This window comes from Aptenodytes forsteri, unplaced genomic scaffold (assembly GCF_000699145.1).
Source record: "Aptenodytes forsteri isolate BGI_AS27 unplaced genomic scaffold, ASM69914v1 Scaffold184, whole genome shotgun sequence".
NCBI lineage: Eukaryota > Metazoa > Chordata > Aves > Sphenisciformes > Spheniscidae > Aptenodytes > Aptenodytes forsteri.
The window spans coordinates 2900905-2920302 of NW_008796078.1; the positions used below are offsets into that span (position 1 = coordinate 2900905).

Sequence of the window (19398 nt, forward strand, 5' to 3'; positions counted from 1 at the left end):
ACGTCTTGGACGCGCGGGTGCGGGGGGGGAGGGGGGAAGTCTTATTTCATTTAAAAGTTAATGGACGGTTCCAGTGGTTCTGCATTTTAAACATAAAAAAGGAAGTGTCTCTACAACGTACTTCCATGTAGAATATAGTAGATATATCAAAAAGTGCTACGGTCGGGGGGACGGCTGGGCCTGCCTTTTCTATCAGGTACTGCACGTTGCAGCAGCTCCGTAACATCGGTTGATGTGTGCGCCAGCATTCCCTCGTTGCCAAGGGATTGATCATCTCGGACATGCCAGCAGACGTGTACTGTTGTAAAAACCGTGCCTGTGCTTGCTGGCTCGTTACGCAAATGCAAAGGTGGGTGCCTTGGTCCCAGGGCAGTCTCTGCAGTCAGGACCTGGGGAATGAGGATGAACGCATACCCTGGTTCTTACAGGTTTGCTCAAAGTAGGATTAATTTTTTCACAGTAGGTGCTTGTGAGAGACAGCGTCATGACATTTGCATACACTTCTCTGAAGTGTTTTTCATACGTACGGCCTGGCTTTAGAGACAAGGGAACGTGCCAGAAACTTGTGTGATGGGTTGCGGTTCAGCTGTTTTCCCAGGGAAATTCTGGGAGATCCACTTAATTCCTGCGCTAGCGCAACCAAATCTTCTAGTTGTTAAAAGTTATGTTAGAGATTTAACAAACCCACCAAAAAAACAGGAAACTGATTGTGTGGACTTAACCTTTTCTGGTCAATGTTTTAACTTTTTTGTGGCTGTTCAGAATAAGTGTATGTATGTGACCTAAAAATTTCAATGGGAAGGGCTATGGATACGTGGTGGTGGGTTTTTTTTCTTCTTTGCCTGCCTTGGTCCTACGGGTGTGCCATTGCTGCTTCGTGGAAGGTACAGGAACCAGACAGTGCTAAGGATTCACTTCTCTGTTTCACTCAGCCTGCATAATGGGAATAGGCTAAAAAGAAGTCGCTGTTAAAGACTCATTTGGTCTTGGAAAAATGTTTCCTATATACTGCATAGATGAGTGTGATTTACATCTACAACTGGATTTACATTTTACATGGCTCTTTCCTGCTATCCCATGGCGTTCATATAGCTAAAGCACCTACGCCTGGAGAGCGTTAAGTATTTAAGAATGGCATTTAGAGAAGTCAGAAGATTAAAGGGTTGCCGCTTAGTCCAGCCAATACACAATACTAAGAAGAGATGCAAGTCTGGGCTACCGGGAGGTTCCAGTACCTGCTTGGAATTATCCCGGCCCTCCTACAGATACTGATCTGCTCCAGGTCAGCCTGCTTTTCTCATGGAGAAAGGAAAAATTAAGTTATTCATTCGCTCCATATCGTTCCCAAGCGGGAGGCTTTCTCCTGGGATTTGAACGGTTAGATCTCAGATGTTTCTTCTGTCCAATTCTGAGCAAGGATTTTTGGTGTCCTGCAGTTCAGGTGGATATCCTAAATGTTGGATATCCTAAATGCTGGATTCTTGGGTACTGTCAAAAAGATGCAAGCAGAAAGAAAACATTTTGGTTTTGGCTGATCTTTGGGGTAGGCCAGACAAGGTAGGAGTATTAAGAGATGCAGAATGAATATGCACTCTCTAAACAGCTGCGATGAACAGCCCCTCGTTATTACGGTCGGACTGCTTTTATGAGCATTCCCGCACCTAACTGGGTTAGGAATCCACAGATGCCAACTCGGGGCATTAGATTGAACGAGCTAGGAAGTACCTGTATGAGCAGCTCTACAGTGACTTGAAAGGATGGTAGTACTTAGCAGGGGGAATGAACAATTGGGAGTAACGCTGGTTGTGGGGCTTTTTTTGGCAATATACTTGGGTTCAGGGGAGAACAGTCACTCACAGCCTCCTAACAACAGTCACCAGACTAAATTCTGACAGCTAACTGGGAAAGAGATAATCTGATTTGGGAACTTGGTTAAGGCTAAGGAATGAGAGTTTCAGGAAATTTCATGGTACCAGGATTTGGTTATGTGAACACCTGCCAGCAGGCAATTAAGCATTTAGAGCCGTTAAAGTATTTTAAAAAACAAAACCAACTCAATGAACAGACCAAGGGTCCTTAGCCTGCTCCTCGTTCATCAGTAATGCCGCAGTAGGCACCGTTTCCCAGTGCTGATGGTTAAGATGCCTTCAGCTGTAAAATATACCAGGCCTTGGAGTAACTGAACTGCAGTGTTTCTTTCTTTAAGATTAATTAAGCTTGCAGTAAGCAGAAGGATGTCACCTCAAAGCATGACTATTACTGGAATTTTTTTAAATCGAAAATTTTAAAAGCTCGTATAGTCTTTTCCCAGCTTCATTATATCTGGTTATTTAAAGTACGTATGTTCCTGAGGGACTCTTGTAATGAAAAGATATAAATTAGGTGGGTCAGTCAGAAGATAACTGGTTCTGGTTTGTTTACTACATACTAGTTCATTTTAAATGAAGCCAAAACCCAAATGTATTTAACTCACTAAAAGGAAAGTCTTCTCAATAAACTGCCTGGATTATTTTCAGCTGAAAAGAGCCAGTTAATTATAAAAATGAGTATTGCCCACTGTTCAAATGTGCTTAAGTTTCAGCCATGCTCTTGAATTAAAATGGTGGATGTGGTCAGAAGAGCGAGCACTTGACATTTAAAACCTTAATTGTGGAATTCAAAATTCAAGCATCATTTTACGTATGGGGAAAAAAAAAAAAGGATTAAAATTTGGTTATTGGGCCTTTTTACATGATGTTACTTCAGGCTGCCTTAGTTGATCAGCACAATTCCTTCTGTGGGTATTCTGTGTACTCAGCTATTTCCAGCAGCTCGAAAGGATCAGGTGTATTTGCAAGCTATAGTTCATAAAAAAACCCTTAACCAAAATGGAAATACCTACAGCGTGGCTTGTACTAGGTTTAACGAAGTTAGTTAAAATCATACCTTCAGTTAAAATGCTATCTTTTGCTTTAGTCTTTACTTAAATATACAAACACTTTCTTAGATTAGGTGGATTGTTGCCATTAATTCCGGTGTTGAAATGAGAAGACTGGCACACTTTAATACAATTTTAAAAACCAAAATCCACAAACATTCCCACATAATAGAAAAAAGCTGTCTCCCACTCATATTTTTTCATCTAGTTTGTGGTGCTGACAAGTTTTTCTAAGTCAAACTTAGATTTTTCAAGCACCATAAAGTAAGTCCAGAAATAAAGCCGTTTACTGCAATATATATAAAAGCATTTACACACAGCATTCTATTGCTTGCAGCCAAGTGCCTTCTGAATGTATAACCAAGAAATAGTGTTCCAAGACACAGAAACATGTCACGCATGAAAATTTAAAGGTTAACTTTGCCTTCTAAGAGATACCATCTAGTACCAGTCGCTACTTGTTTCATATCAATGAGTGGCAAGGATATTGCAGGAGACAGGAGAGGATGATGGTAACTGAATAGAAAATGGGAAAACCAGTCTTGCGAATGACCATTTTATTCTGGAAAGTATCTGCTGCTGGCTTTCAGAGGGAGGGAAGGCCTGCATGTTGAAGCAACTGAGCACAACTACTGCCATTAGCCCAGTGGGAGCTGTGTGGTTGCTTAATATTCTCAGTCCCCCTGTTACTCATAATTGCTCGGAGCTCAATTCAGATGGAACAGCTGCAGTTTGTGAGGTCCTGCATTGACCTGTTTTTGTTTTGTGGTTTGTCTTTTTTTTTCAAATATGTCAGCTAAGATCAACAAGAATGATGATTGAAAGGCTTGCCTGAGATCATACATGAGTGACTATGGCTGGATAAGGCCCAGAATTCTCCTAGGTCCCAGACTTCAGTGTAACCACAAGACCACAGTGCTTTAGTTGAACTTCATCCTCAACGGGAACTTGGCACAAAGAATCCGAAGGAAAGAATTTCCTTTTGAAGTCTCTTCTTAATGTTCTAACTTGTTTTGTCCTTTGTATTCAAATAGTTCAGGAAAAATAACTTTCAAAGTCTTGGTTCAACTGTCTAAATAAATGCTATGCGTGCCTAGATTTATTTATTTATTTTTGTTTTGAAGTTGATAGCTTGGAGTTTGCCAGAAAGCAAGTAGCTGTGCAGTCTGCTGCTTTGAAGGACATGGACATCAATGGAAGGAAGATACCACTGAAGAGCTTCCTCCTGTAAAGTATTGTAAAGCACACTGACTGCTAATAAAATACATTCCATTTCTGGGCAGGAAGCCTTTTTTTGCTAGGTTATTATAGTTCAAAGCACTCCTCTTCAGTAATTGTTTAGTGTTTTGCTGGTTTTTCTTTTTACACAGATCTTGAGTGGGAAATGTGAAGAAAGTGTAAAGTTAAACGTGCCCCTAACGTATTGGGGGGGGAATAAAAACTTCAGAAAATGTTCTCCCCTGTAAGAGTTCCTTAGGGTCCTGCATATATCAGGTATCTTTGATCTGCCCTCTCCAATGAAAGCTGACTGACAGGACAGGTTTTGAAAAAACAATGGGTTTTTAAGAATAAAAGCAATTATCTGTTTAAATGAAATGTCATTCATGAAGCTGACAATTCCATAGTAATATGCCTGGAGTATCTGTTACCTTCTCCTCTTATTTCAAAAGTGAGCCACTTCGATCAAGTGCATTGACTCTCTCAGCGAGAATATTACTTTGTATTTGTAAAGCTTTTCTTCATATAGAGGTAGTGTTACAGATTTGGTTGAAGTGAGGTGGTCTGGTTCCTCAGTCTGCCGTTGCCTGTGAGCCATGAGCACAGGACAGGCTTAACAGTCTTGCCCAGAGGGTGAGTAACATGGTAGGCATATAAGAATTATTTTAATTTGTGCATTCGCAACTCATTTGTGTAAGCTAGACAGCTCTACTTGCTCAGTCAAGAGCTATACCTATCAATAATGGTGCCGCCCTAACTGTACCTCAAATGCAGGAGTGAGTTAGAAACTTTTCACAGATAGTTCAATCTGGATGCTTTAGTTTTTAATGCAAACGTGCAGGTGTGCTTGTACGCTCCTCGCAGTTTTACCTGTCCTGTATGTAGCTAGTCGTGTGCTAACTCCTGTACAACAGCCAGGTAGCTTTTTAGCTGGAGCCGCAGTTTATCTCACTAGCTCAGGCTTGGTGCTTTCGGATCTCAATGGCTTGAGTGCAGGTTTGTCTGTAAAAGATCATGTGGACATCCCCCACGCTGTGCTAGAGTAATGGTCACAGCAGTCAAGGGATACAGTTTGCTGCCATTGCTCAAGCAAGTATCAGTATTACGAGCTGCCTAATCTCATAACTAAATAACAGAGCCAATGTCGTTGAGCTCTGACAGCTAATACACTGGTACTTAGAAACAGGTCAACTATTTACATACAGTATAAAAACTAAAAAGAAGTAACACTATTTTAAACCGGATTTACCTAATTAAAAATAGTTGACTTCGAGACTAGTTAAAATACTGGATGTTAGAACACCACGAGAAGAGTACGTCTACCGTGTATTTTGCTCTGTTATTCAAGTTTGTTTTTTTTTAAAAAGGTCTTTATGATCGGATGTGATGTTAACTGTAGAACACGGAGCCTCCTGTTGCAAGTCTAATTTAACAGTTCAAATGGGATTCATGTTGTGTAATTTTAGCCACAAATTATTTTAAGAAGTGGTTCGATACTACTATTTTTCAAAGGCGCATCAAGGTGAGTGCAACAGAAGTTCATTTTAAGAAAGTTAGTCTATCATAATCCAAGCTGACTAGAATGCAAAACATGAAATGATGTATTGCTGAAATTTCATTTTTTTCCTAAGAACCTCAACCTATGACTTTAAAAGTTATGTGACCTGCCCACCTGAATTTGACAATACTGCCTTGAAAACATGCTGCCTGAGATCCTTAACATAGAGGCCTTTTTTAAAAAAAAACCCAACACATGCTATCAGATCAAAGGGATTATAAAGTTAGAAGAGTAAAGGAGAAGCTATACTGGATACACTATAATCTAGAAATACAATTTTTAAACTTTCTTTCCTTGGAAAAAGCTGGTGCAGAGAATACTGCTGTTTTTATCCTGTTTCATAATGGCTAAGAATAATCACTTATTTATAATAAATTAGGTCTGCAATATAAATGAACATATGAACCTTTCAAAAGAGACATACTATCGTTACTTTTAGAGTATCTAAAATGGATTTAAACTATTTCAAGATTCATTTAATCACTTGCAATTTATATTACTTTAAGAATCTTCTATACAGCAAGTTGAGCAGAAAAAAGCAAACATTCTAACAGCCCCTTTTCCCTAGAACAATTTTCATATAAGATAGTTTTAAATAGCTATTTTAGCACATTCGCGCGTGCTCTCTCTCCCCCTTTTTCTAAAGGTAGCACAGCCAAAAGACAATGCAAGAATTGGCATTTGTTGACTGACTCTGTTTTCTCCTCCATCTGGTAAAGATAATGGGAAGACAGAGACTTGAGACAGAATGTCCCAAAATGGAAAATGTGAACTTGATGTTTACTTCGCCAAATCTCCAGGGGCTTTGTTCTCTTCCTTGGTTATAGTTGATAAAAAACACTTTGCTCTGTGTCTGCATGTCACTCTGTGTTCAGTTACAAAAAGTTTTCAATTTCAGCTGTGGATGAATTTGTCTTGAAGCTTCCATTTTGCTTCACTGAACACAGTGCAAACCAAGGCAAGAAACTTAAGTAAAATCCAAACAGGAGCTCCCATTAAGAATATTTATGAGCAGCATTTTGTATATTCCGTTTTCTACTGTCCTTATTCTGGGGAGGAAGAATCCTCATCTTCATCCTCTTCATCTTCATCATTGAATGAGCATGGAGTTTCTCCCCGTGATTCAGAGTAGCGTGACGTTGCACTGCTGGACTGTTGACTGCTAGGGGCAAGAAACTGCCCAGTTGCTAAGGCCACTTCAGCATCCAAACACAACCCTGGATTCTCGCTATCAAAACAACAGAAATGTCGAAGTTTAGAGGACTTCTCATGAAGTTTTAAGCTTTCTTTTTGGCCTCAGCTTCTCCTTTAGTTAAAGAAATACTACTAACAAGGAAAAATCCAAAAGCTTTACGTTTAACACAGCTAATAGTTATGAAAACTGCTAAAATATTGGAAAGTCGCATAAAAAAATTATTAGGTGGCTTTTTTTCATAACCAACTAGTAGAATTGCTCAAGCCGAAGAAAGCTTAAAGAAGAATAAATCCATCACAGTTTTGTCACTACACAGAAATGTTTGCAATATGAAATGAAGCTATTAAATGCCATGAGGAAGAACCTGGTCCAGAATAATCCCTCCTTCCATTTTTTAACGTACAGGTAACCTCCAAGCAAAGTATGGTTGTGGAGGTGTTTTTTGGATTAGGTTTTTGGCGGTGGTGGTGGTTGTTTTTTGGTTGGTTGATTGGTTTTTGATTTAAAATTATGATTAGACTGTGTGGACTAAACTTCTTTCATGAGAGCTTAAGCAGTAGTGCATTTAGACACCAAACAGTGTTTTGTATTCTTCAGAAGTATTATCAGGCTTTTTTCCACATGTAATTACCTATTTATAGTCCCTGCCCAGGCAGGAATTTAAGGTTCATCGGGAAAACTCTGTCCTCGGAATAAGGGCTTGGAAGTGATTCTAGTCTTTTGAAACATAGATACAAAATAACTAGTATGTTCAAAATTCAAAGCGTGTTGATTTGACCTTTCAAATAGAATTATCAAGGAAGACAGTATAAGAGACTTTTTTTCACAATCAAAAATCAACCATAATAGAAAACATCTCATTTCCTGCATGTGAATGGTACAAAATAGTGAGGTTACTGAAAGTACCACAAGCATGTATCACTATCCTTGAATAAAAAATGATTTTATTTACCTTGATTTAGCATCGGAAGTGCCTCCTGCTACCTCTAAATGTGAAACTGCTTGTGTGGAACTTGAAAGTAACCCTTGGTTTATCCATGAAAATCCTGCAGACATATCTAGAAGAAAGCATAATTGTATTTATGATAGTTACTTAAATTTTTTCTTCCTTTTACAATCTTAAACTTTGCATTCTCTTTGCAGTTAGGATTCCTTAGTTTAGAAGAGAAGGTACCAGTAGCTCAAGTTGATTTTATACTGTAGATGTGTCCTGTTTACTCAAGAAGAAATTACACCCCAGTGTCTGTGGACGCACTCAAGCCTTGCACTCCCTCACGCTCAGAACTGTGGTTATTTCTATGAAGCTTTTCCCTCTCTCTGAAGACAATTCACATTGCAGATGACCCTGGCTAGTAGCCGTATGCAGTCACAGGTACCTGAAATAGAGTTTTGGAGTCCTTCATGGAAACTTTTTGCTACAGATTGATCCTATCAAATGCCCCAACAGCTCTAAGTGCCTTTGCTGTTGCGCTTGGTGAAGGTATAAACGAAACTGTACTTGTCAGGATTGGAGATACTGCAGTGAAGCCACCAAGGCAGAATGCGTTTCAGTCGTGTGTGTTCTGATGGCCAAAGGCAGTTTCATCTTGGTGGTCTCATAGCTGGTTGTAACACAGCCTCCTAACCCATTCTGACACTGAATAGAGACGGCAATCAGCTGTGGACATGAACAGACCATGTCAAAGGTCTTGTGCCAAGAGTATGAACGAGAGAGCTTGTTGTACACTGCATGTGTAAGAAAGTCTCCTCCCTAGGGATAGGAAATTTTAGGATTAAAATGGTCTTGCAATAATGCTGAATTCCTGGAGGTAATTTGTTAAAAGCCCTCTGAGGGATGCGAATGGGTTACTTACTTACAACCCTCATAGTACTTGTTTTCAAATTCCCTAACAAGTAATGCCTGTCAGTTGTTTCCAGTTACGCACATTTCTGCCAAGAGAATCAGCAAAACAAGTCCATTGACCCAATTACACTTACGGAATTATTTTGTTGTTGTTTTTAATTTGTTTCTTAGATAAGGTGTTTCTATTGACCTATCCAAATTCCATCTCAACACAAAGTTAAAATCAAGTTATCAATCAGGACTGTCTAGTTCTTTTTCATGGTGTTTGCATGTGGTTCCAGCTGGATGCATTAAATCAGGAGTTACAGTCCTTATTTTCTATGCCTAACCAAACCCCTGTTCTGTACAGCACAATGGCAGTAAAATGGGATTGTACTATTCATATTTTATCTAGAATTGTTCTATAATAGCAGATAAGAGGAGTAACTAGATGTGTTTGTTACATACGCTTTCTCATTTGTCCGTCGGTGTTCTTGTTAAGCTTTGGCTCCTTAAGATTTGACAGTGTACTGCCTAGCACAGGGACTGTTTTAAGCAGGTTGTCACAGCCACGTAAATTGGCTCACCATCCACTGGGATTCACAGGCTACCTTGTTTTGGGCTGTGGAGACTTGTTAGCAGCGAGGTATTTAAATGACATGTTACAAGGCAAGGCTAGCAAGGTTGATGTTCCTGCCAGCAGAGTCTCTGGAACGTGACTGAAAACATTAGTAAGTGGCAGCTTTAGGGTGATCTGTGAGGACGGAACAGATGACAACAGTTGAATATGGACATAGCTGGATGGCTTTCATTAAGATTGCCCTAAATGCAGGTTCATTTTTTACAGAGAACATGTTCTGACAGTCTCCTCCCGTCTTTGCAGGAGGCGGCCAAACCATTTGGAATGACTGCACTGCATTTAGATTAATAAAGTGTTGTTTCCTGGTCTTTTGAAGGGGTGTACCTGTGTGTACATGCTTAATATTCCAGAAGAATAACAAGTCACTGCTAGTAACGTTGCGTTTTATTAACATTTTGGGATAATAGCTAGTTAGCTTTTCTTTTTGAAGAACAAGGTGAACGAAAGTATGGATTTTACACGTAAGGCAGAATGAAGGTTCATAGATGCATATCCCTGCCTTGTACTTTCATTGCCTTATATTTCTAAATTCTGTTTTCCAGCGGGCTCTGAGGAGCCAGGGAAAAGCAGAATTTTGTGAAACATGGGGAGTTTAAGACTCCATTTCCTGTCTGGAAAGGACTGTCAAAATAGAAGTCTGCCTACAATGAGAAGTCTTACTACTTCTAGCAGAGTAGATAGATTACTAATAGCTATACTTATGAACCAGGGAAAGCAGCTTGGAAAAAACTTCCCAAGGTGGTACAGTCCAATCTAAGAGTGGCATCCTTATTATGAACTAGGCATATCTTGCAGGAGATATACTTGGTAGAAATTTGTACTTCACATGAGAAGGCTCTAAAGAAATACCCTCAATAGCCTTTAGTAGTTAATGCAAAAGTGAAAGCGCTGCATAGGATTATTGTTGATAGCTGAACAAGGTCATTCATTCAATGGGTACTCTTTAGCTCTTCAGTCCCAGCTCCAGCCCATTTTCCAGTCAAGGCTTGTTATGCAGGTAGATCACAGAGCACTTCTTCACGCAGGGAAGTGTAATCTAGAGATCCTAAACTGCACCATGTTCTCTGCCCACTGCCTTAGTGGGGCACATACAAGTGGGATGGTGTTACCACAAGTATTAGTGCCTCAGAATGATTATTTCCTGCTTTTTATATCTGTAGTCTCCTTTCTAGGAGTGAGGACTCAACTGACAAAGGCAGGAGTTGGTTTTGCATTAACTGCCTGTAGTATATGCATGGCTTAGTAGGCACAGGATGTTACTTTGGATATGGTTCTACAGGAGTTTATACTTGTCTCTATCCGTGGTGTATTTCTGTTCATCCAGCAATCTCACCCCCTCCCTTTACACTTGAACTGTTCTGGTTTGAGCCCTTAGCTAGATAGTTCTACATGCTAAATTGTCAGGAACTCCTCCGCCAGATAAAAAGCCTGCAGTTTAGTACCCTGAACCAGCTCATGAAGAGGGCAGAGGAAAGTAACTGTGTCAAAATGAAGAAATGGGCAGCAATGTGTAATTAGGATAGTGACCCTGGAATGCCATCTTAAGCTGGTGCAAGTGTCATGTTAGAAATAACATTGCTCCTTCCACAGGAAGAAGCTGGCAAGCATTGTGGTTGTAGTGCAGTCTGTTGTATGTCCATCGCTTTTTCTGGATTACTGACTTAGCTAAAGCAACACTTCAATTAATGTTAACTTTTACTGTAAGTTATGGTTAAGCTGCTGTATCCTCTACTCTTGCTCCCTTTTGGGAAACAAGAAAAAGTAAGGTCAAATCATGTCAGTTTTAGAAGTCTGCATCAATTATGACAATTGAGCAACAGAAAAATGTGTTACAAACATCATTTAAGATATACATAATATTTTTCTTTATGGTGTTAATATGCTTTAGCTTCTGCTGATTTCAATAGCAGTCAGACACCTGAGGATCATACCAAAGTAGTACTTAAAATACGTATTAAAAAACCCCAACACTTTTTTTCTAAAATGTCATGAAACCTATAGGAAACCTAGAAGACACTACTTTTATCAAATTAGGGCACTTGAAGAATGGCTAAAACACATGATCCTCCTGCAAAGAAAATACACTAATAAGGTTTTGATGTACACAACATCAGTTCAGCAGTTCCAGGAAAATTATTTGGCATGTTTAATGCAACTAGAAGTTACTTTTTTTTTTTAAAAGCTGAGATGGTCCAAGTTTTTTTGTCAATTTTAAATTTCTTTCATCGAACAACTGGTTTAGACTTGGATTCTTCCAACTGTTTCTCCAGTCCCATTAGCAAGCATTACAATACAAACTATTGTTAGTGTATGGAAGTCAGTAATGATCTGAAAAAAAGATGACCAGGCTAAGGTCAAACTAAGGTTGTATAGGAAATGACTTACCTACTTAGAACAGGACTGGTTTCTACAGCAGTTGAGTTCATGGAGTCAGCTAGTGTGGGAGAGCTTTAATCTTGATTGTAATAAATTTACTCAGTGAATAAATAAGAGACCTTGATTTGCTTTTCTTGTATAGTAGTGATTGAAGCCAATGTACTTAAAAGTGCCATCATGAGAGCTACAGAAGTAACTCTGAATTCTAAAAACCAGTGATCAGCCTTCCATTTCACTACTCTTGCAGTGTATGAAACAATGTCTAAAGACTGCCAAGGTTAAAATGGGAAGTTACAGTTAACTGAAAATACGTAATCAGGCGAATGCTAGTTTTTCAAGTATTGTGCAAAACATTTAAATGTTTCCCTTATTTGTCAGTTACTGCCATTAGAAACCTCTACTATGCAATTCACAGTCTAAACTGTAGATTTGTGTTGTGTAATTAAGTAGCAAGCAACAGACAGAAAAAACCTTTAAAATAAATGTACATACTCTAATAACAACAGTTCTGGACTAATTTTTTCAGAAGCTGAAACAGCTGAATGTAACTCATGTCTGAAGAGTACATTACTTGCCTCAATTCATTTTGAGTAAAAAATAAAATCAATACATTTCTTATGATTAAAATTCTAGATAGGTTTCTGCCTGCTGGTCCGCTACTAGGAAAACAACCCTCATCACAACATTCTTTTGTTGTGCAAATCTTAGATTTGCTTAGATTCTAAGCAATCTTAGAATCTGTTTTTTTCTGTTTAGTTTCTTTGAAACAGAGTACTACTTGTTTCTCACTTTCACAGGAACATCACGGTTGTTTTGCCTTTAATGCTTCCAGTAAAAAATCCCACCAGCAGTACATTGGCGTGACTGAATTTTTTTCAAAAGAAACTAAAGTGAACTACTAATCACTAATTTAGACATGTACTTCTATTGCTTAATCTTTAAAAGCTGGTTTTACTCAGTAAATAGTGTAATGACACAAGTTTTCTTGCAAATGTAAAGAAACCCTATTTTTCTCTGAAGATAAATTGATGCTGGTTTAAAATGAAATAGAAATTTTAGTTTGCTTCTCGATACATGGGAGCAATTAAGTAACTTGAAGACTGCAACACTATTAAAAGATGTGGGTTCTGCTCCTTTCCCCTTTCTTACATTGGTGGTAAATGACGTGGTAAAAAAATTTTAGTTGAATGAACCTGCAAGGAACAAATCAAGATGTCTTTCAACTTCTCTCTTTGGCACCAGTGCAGCCTTATAAAGACTTGGTGTGTAATTTCAAAATTGACTGAAATTAAAATATGAAATGTTAGTTTTAAAACCCACAGGACAAGGGGACCAGGAAAACACAAACATAAGCACATTTGATGTAGTTTGAAATGTTAAGCCATTTAAAATGTACGAATTTTAGTGAATGTAACTGAATTCTAATTTATATCCAGCAGTGTTTTGACATCACAAATTTAAAGAAACTGTTTCATTCTTAATTCTCTCACTTAGTAAAATCAAGAATACAAAACTACAAGTTCAGTGTCCTGACTACTTAACTATATTCTTCTTAGCAAAACAAAACAGCATTTTTAATGTAAAACCTGCCTTTAAAAGATCCTGACATGAAGATTAAATGTTGCCAACAGAAGGGAATCAACTTCTAAGTTTTAAAAAAAACAAGTCAAATGTTTGAAGTTTCCAACCTCCCTGTGTGAAAGACACAGTTTTATACTACTTTATACTACTTTATACTACTAATTTAAACAAGACCAAAGCCTAGTTAGTAGAGAAGTCAGGGCAATAGCTTTGTTCCCCCTTTCCTCAAAAATGAAGGTCTGTATACAGCAATTCATTGGGTAACACTTCCTTTACAGATGAAGTCCCTCCAGAAACTTGAGAAAATGTTGGGCTAAGTTTAAGTTTTGGGTAGAGCAAGAAGAATGCAGTCTGACAATAACTAAAGGAAGTGATTACAAATTTTAGCAGCTCTAGTCCAGTGATGCAACACTGAAGGAGGTCTAGGTTTGAGTCTACTTAAGTGTGACCTGTTCAAACAGTATGACTAGGGGAGGTAAAAGCCTCTGCATGGGACACCTGTCCTGGAACTCTTTGGAGCCTCTTGCTTTATTTAGAGAAGCTCAGTTCTCAGATGGCACCTACTGGCCATGTGTTTTATCTACGTACCACTGTTTTACATGTTAAGTAAGCGTGGAAATGACTGGACACAAGAGAGCCTACCATCCATGTATCGAGAGTACACTGAGCATGTCTACATGGACAGAGATACGGAGAATTCTTAGCAGAGCTCGCCTACCTCAGGCAAAGTAAAGTGCGAATGCAGCTGGGTCACACATGGATTACACTCAACCAGTTCAAGATGCTCTTTTTCTTCCCTTTTCCTCCTCAACTGGGGAAGAGCTGCCTTCTTCCACAGTTTGCTCCTCCACACATCCACAGTTATTCAAAATTAATGTTAACCCATGAAAATCTGTTCCTGGTGTCAATTTAGTTATTTAAGAAATAATTTCTTCATAATGCAGCTCACTTAAGAAGTTTGCTGTTATAAATCAGTGTGAATTAAGTTTACAGGACAACTATGATAAACCTTCCAAAATTAACTGTAAAACAAGTCATTTATGTACCAACCCTACTAGCTCCCATATAACTCCAAATGTTACATACCTATGTAGGTTAGTATCATTAAATTTGCTTCAGTTAACTAATGTTATGAATTCGATCAGGAACAGTATTTAAAAGTCTCATCTAACTTACCTGTGATGTAGCCTTCTAAAGCTTTTGGCACCAGTGATTTTGCAGTTCTTAGGTCCTCAGCTGAGCATTTGCCTGCCTCAAGCCCAAAGGACATTCCCATTCTCTTCAGCACCTCACTGTCATCATGAATCTCAAAAGTGTTATCGAAATTAAAGAGGTATTCAAATCTGCATGTAAAAAGTCAAAGTGAGATTGTTTTGAAAACAGCACAGCTATGCTTTTTTCGCCTATTTTTCCTTTTTTTGGTATGCATTGAGGTAAGTGTCTATATTCTCCATTATCTGTAAAGTCCTTATGGAAAAAAAAAGCGCAGCAAATGCTTTTGCTCTTCTGCTTCTGTGACTGGCATGCCTACAGGGTTTAAAATGGCACCTTCTCAATTAAAGTAACTTCACCACTGCAGGAAGAAAGTCTAAAATTTTCTACCTCATTAAACAGATTCAAAAGGGAAGAGGGAGGCCTTACTAAACATGAACCTTCACCTGTACTAAATCCAATACTTTTAAAGGTCACCTGCAGCCCTGTCACCAAAATAACTGTTTTGGTTTTGCTTCTTTTACATTTCACTTTCTGTTCTAATGTGCAACACTCCTCCTGTGAACTGACCTATTTACCTTGGTATAACTTTGCTTTTTTGGATGCATTTGGATGCAGCTAGCAAAGCAGTCTGTTCAGAGTCCTGTATGTTCACAACCTACCATTTCTGCTGCAGGACTCTCAAAATGTTTTTCACTGCATATAAAAGTGGAAACAGCAATATAAACTTAATATAGCTTTAAGAAAAGCAGGGGCATCTAGACTGGCCTTATGCTACGACCACAGGCTATTAAAAGCCTGGACAGCACTGGTCCAGGGATTACAATATAAGGCTAGTTCCCAGTACCTCATTTTCTGCTGATGAAACCTTTATCCCTGGAAAAGCAACCCATCCGTGAGATAGGATCTTTAAAAGATAACTCACGGGTGGGTCTTCCATTAGCTCTCCAAGCTTGTGTCACATGTGGATTTTCTTGACAGATTTTTTTAATACTCATTTTCTTATACCTGATCCAGTAAGTCAGGAAAAGTTAGGTCTTTTGTGCCTGTACACAAAATTTTCATTTAGAAATCTACATGCTTTGTACTAGGTGTAACTGTCAGTTACAGGCATAATTTCTTTTGTGACTCATACGATATTACTTGTAAAACCTATTGTTTATGCAGCTATATTTATTTAAGCGTAACCACATTAAAAGGGAAAATAAGATGTGTCACTATACCCTGTAATTGGTACAATTACATTCCTGCTACCTAGACTGGTGCGGCTAAAGTCATGTAACTATGTTTACACAAACAGGGGATGGGAGACCAGTGTCGTATCAAGTTACTACCAGCAAGCTGTGTAGTTAACTAAGTAATAACTGAATTCAGCTTTTATGGTACAGGATTAAAGGCTGTATTTATTTATAGCTCTGCATTTCTCCTCCCATGTGTTGTGGTCAAGTACTGGATGCTGGAAAGGAGCGTAACTCCTTTCCCTCCCCCCCAGGTTTCCAAACAAAGAAACTCACAGTAATATTTCTCCAGTATAGTTTCTAGCAACCTGCAGCCTCTGACACAGAAGTCCCTACACTTCTACCTTTGCCATTAATAGCTATTTGAGGGTTTTCTTTCAGGGACGTGACATGACCCCTTTTTGAACTTACATAAACTTTTGGCACAAACAACATCAAATGCTATGATTTGCACAGACTGTTACAAAACCACTTACATTCGTTTTGCCTAAACCCTGTCTCCTGGTATCTTCTCTTAGTGTCTCTTAGTTTTAACTTTAATAAGCAACTGTGTACAGCTGTTCTCTATGCACATTCCCCATGTCATCCATGGTTTTATAGACACCTGTGAATCCACTGTCCTCTCTTTTCTAGGCCAAAGAGTCCATCTGTCCATTCTTGATGCCCTCCTGTGTCTCTCTCCTGGTTATGCTATGCTCTTTCCAAGAACAAGACAGCATATAGTATTCCAGATATAAAAGCACTATATGTACCTAGTTTTACGTTGTATTTCTTACTGTTTTTCCTAATAATTCCCAGCATTATTTTGGCCGTTATTGAGAAATCAACTTTTGTTCTCACAGAATGATCTACTGGGCTTCCATCTTATTATTCAGTGCTAAAAGCTAGGTCCAGAGGCCAGTACTGTGTACGCAAAGTTTGGGCACGGTTGCTGTCCCTTTCCCATGGTAAGTGCAAATTTGATCAACAATGAATTTAATCTGGATTTTCTGCTCTTGCAGGCAATTCTTTCTCTAAGGGTACAAAAGTCTACTTCCTACACGTTTTCGCTGATGTATAGCATTGCATCTCCAATGGCAAAATCATCTGCATTTCCTATTAGAATAGAGATATTCTAATTTTCCAAGTTTCTGATACATCTCTTGTGTCTGAATGCTTGTTTAAAACTAGGTATTCTGGTTCCTTTTTTTTTTTTCTTTTTCCTAAGACCTACAGCATTTATATAGAAGCACCATATACACTAAATACATTTTTCCTGTTCAGGTGCCTCATCTTTTCAACACAATTTTTAATTTCTTCCTTTTTATCTGAAGACTCTGCTTTTCTTTACTCCAACTTCAAAATGTCATTCCCAGTATGCAGCTTGGCACCCGTCTGCCTTCTCAAACTCTAAACAAAACCTGCCCAATAACCTCTTTGTTTTACGTGTGAGAAATTTCATTCTGTTTTGGCTAGATAAAGCCTGTTCTTACATAGGAAAAAACTTAGAAGACACAAACCTATGTTCCTCATGATGCTAAATCCCCCTTATATGTACCATTTTCCCAAGCAATTATTTTCTTTTGGAAGATCCTCTGTAAATACAATGTTGAGTAGCTAATGCTGTGAGCTTATCTGTTCATCGGACTTTCCAACATCACCTGCTGTTGCATCATAAGTACCAACCAACCAATGCTTTATATAAACATTATTTGGGAGAAGAAAAGAAAATGGGAGCCCATTACAACAGTGGGTTATTAACTGAGGTTGAAACCAAGTGAAGGGCAAGCACTCAAGTTGACCAGTAATGGGGTTAGGCAGCACAAATACTCTCCAATAAACTACAGAATTTGAATTCTCCAAACTGAGTGACCACTTTTGCCAACTGCCTTATTTAGCAGATCAACGTAATAGTGGTTTAAACACTAGCAGTTTCTGGCACTGTTTATCTACATACTGTTGCTGCCACTAATCAGTTGCACAAGTAATAACCACAGTGGAAATCTTGTTTAATTTGGGTTGTACACTTAATGATCCTCCAGATGACAGTAATATTGAAGCTGGGTTATATAAACTGAAATATCAACAACTTAAATAATTTTGGTGTGCTCATTAAGTAGTAGTGTTTTCTTACAGTTTGAGATTGTAGAAGCATGTTACACTTTTCTAGATCCCAAATGCCAGTTTAATCTCTGACAACTTCAAAGCAGCAGTTCTGAAGTTTCAGTATGAAATTGTTCAACTTTTTAACAACTTCAAACCTAAATATAGAGCACTGTTTAAAAGTGCAGTAAGAACTGTATAGTATGCCTATAAAATAAGGGTAAAGTTAAGCTAGATCAATATTGATCCTAAAATTCCCAACCTGCTGATGGGAGTATTCCAAAAGTTTTGTCACAGATTGTATTTGACTTCAGTCCAATTTTCTACCAAAATTCAACTTCTAATAGTATTGTTTTTTTGCATGTTGGTGCTTAGGTTACTAGAGACTGTCTATTTCTGCTATATGTTAATTGACTTGAAGTTCAATATGGGATTTGTATACCACAGAGTGAAATCTGTAATCTACAGTATTAAAGCAAAGCCAACCAGCTATTTTCAGCTGATAAACTAGTTGTGATCCAATAAACAGTTAACGTAACAGTACCTCATACTTTCAACCATATTTTCACAGGATGAAGAGCATAAGCACCCAGAAGTACGTAAGTGGAAGATTTTCAGATTAATATAAGAATGCAACTATAGCAGTTTGCTTACAAAGACAGTATTTCAAATGTCTGTATAATTTCCTTCCTTTTTTCCTTCAAAGAGCTAAGTGCAACATTTTTGCTATTAAAAGACACTTTCAAAGTTGTTATTATCACCTCTAGGATGTTACTTTCGTGTTACATGGATCACCTTGTGTTTCTGACTAAATACATTTATGGCATATTAGGAATAAGAATTCAGAAGCACTACCACATGGGTTCATTAAAAGCTAGTGCTGTCCTAGTATATAATTTCATTCAGTTATTTCTCCTGTGCAGTGAATGTTCTTTGAAATGTCAGTCTGAAGTGCCTTTTACAACAGTGAAAGTCAGCCTGTTTTCACTAGCTGTTGCAAAGCAATGTTGATAAACTTATTCCTATTACTACTGCAGTTGCATTAAATATAAAGAAGAAAAAACCAAAACAAAACACTCCCCCTGAAGTCACAGTAGCCAATTTAAATACATAATTACTTTTAGTAAACTAGAAAAATTTCTCTCATTTGTTCAAAGAAAAATTCCAGTCCACAAAGAAAATAAAATTCTAAAAAATTGATTCCATAAATACTCACTTATCACTTGATATGCTGCAGTCTATAACTGTTCTTTTGCTAGTGTTGACTATTAAGAAAGGCAGCTGAATTGTTGAGTTCAAAGCTGGAGGGCCTTGATTTTGTTGTTCATTTTGCCGATTTCTTTGTACCAAGTTTTTGAATGCTATTTGCTGTAGAAAGAAAGAAAGAAAAAATGATCACTGACAATAAAAGAGAAGGCATCAGTGTTTCCAGGAAGTGGAACTTCATAGCTCTTATTTACCAACTCTCAATACCTCCAGTAATTTTCTGTCAAAAAGGAAGTTGTGGCCTGACTTCCTCCTTGCACTAGTGAAGCTCACCAGGAACAGAAGTTAAACAC

General features: G+C 38.2%; 1 protein-coding gene across 1 annotated transcript in view; it reads right to left on the reverse strand.

The window, feature by feature from the left end:
• Positions 1–63: 63 nt before the first annotated feature.
• Positions 64–19398, reverse strand: part of TFDP2 (transcription factor Dp-2) — a 32773-nt gene continuing 13438 nt past the window's right edge. The window contains exons 8-11 of the mRNA XM_009286703.1: positions 19056–19207; positions 14484–14650; positions 7841–7946; positions 64–6921 (exon numbers count right to left, since the gene is read on the reverse strand). Of these exons, the coding sequence (XP_009284978.1) occupies positions 6738–6921; positions 7841–7946; positions 14484–14650; positions 19056–19207 (609 nt within the window). The 3' untranslated portion in view covers positions 64–6737. The remainder of the gene's footprint in view (positions 6922–7840; positions 7947–14483; positions 14651–19055; positions 19208–19398) is intronic.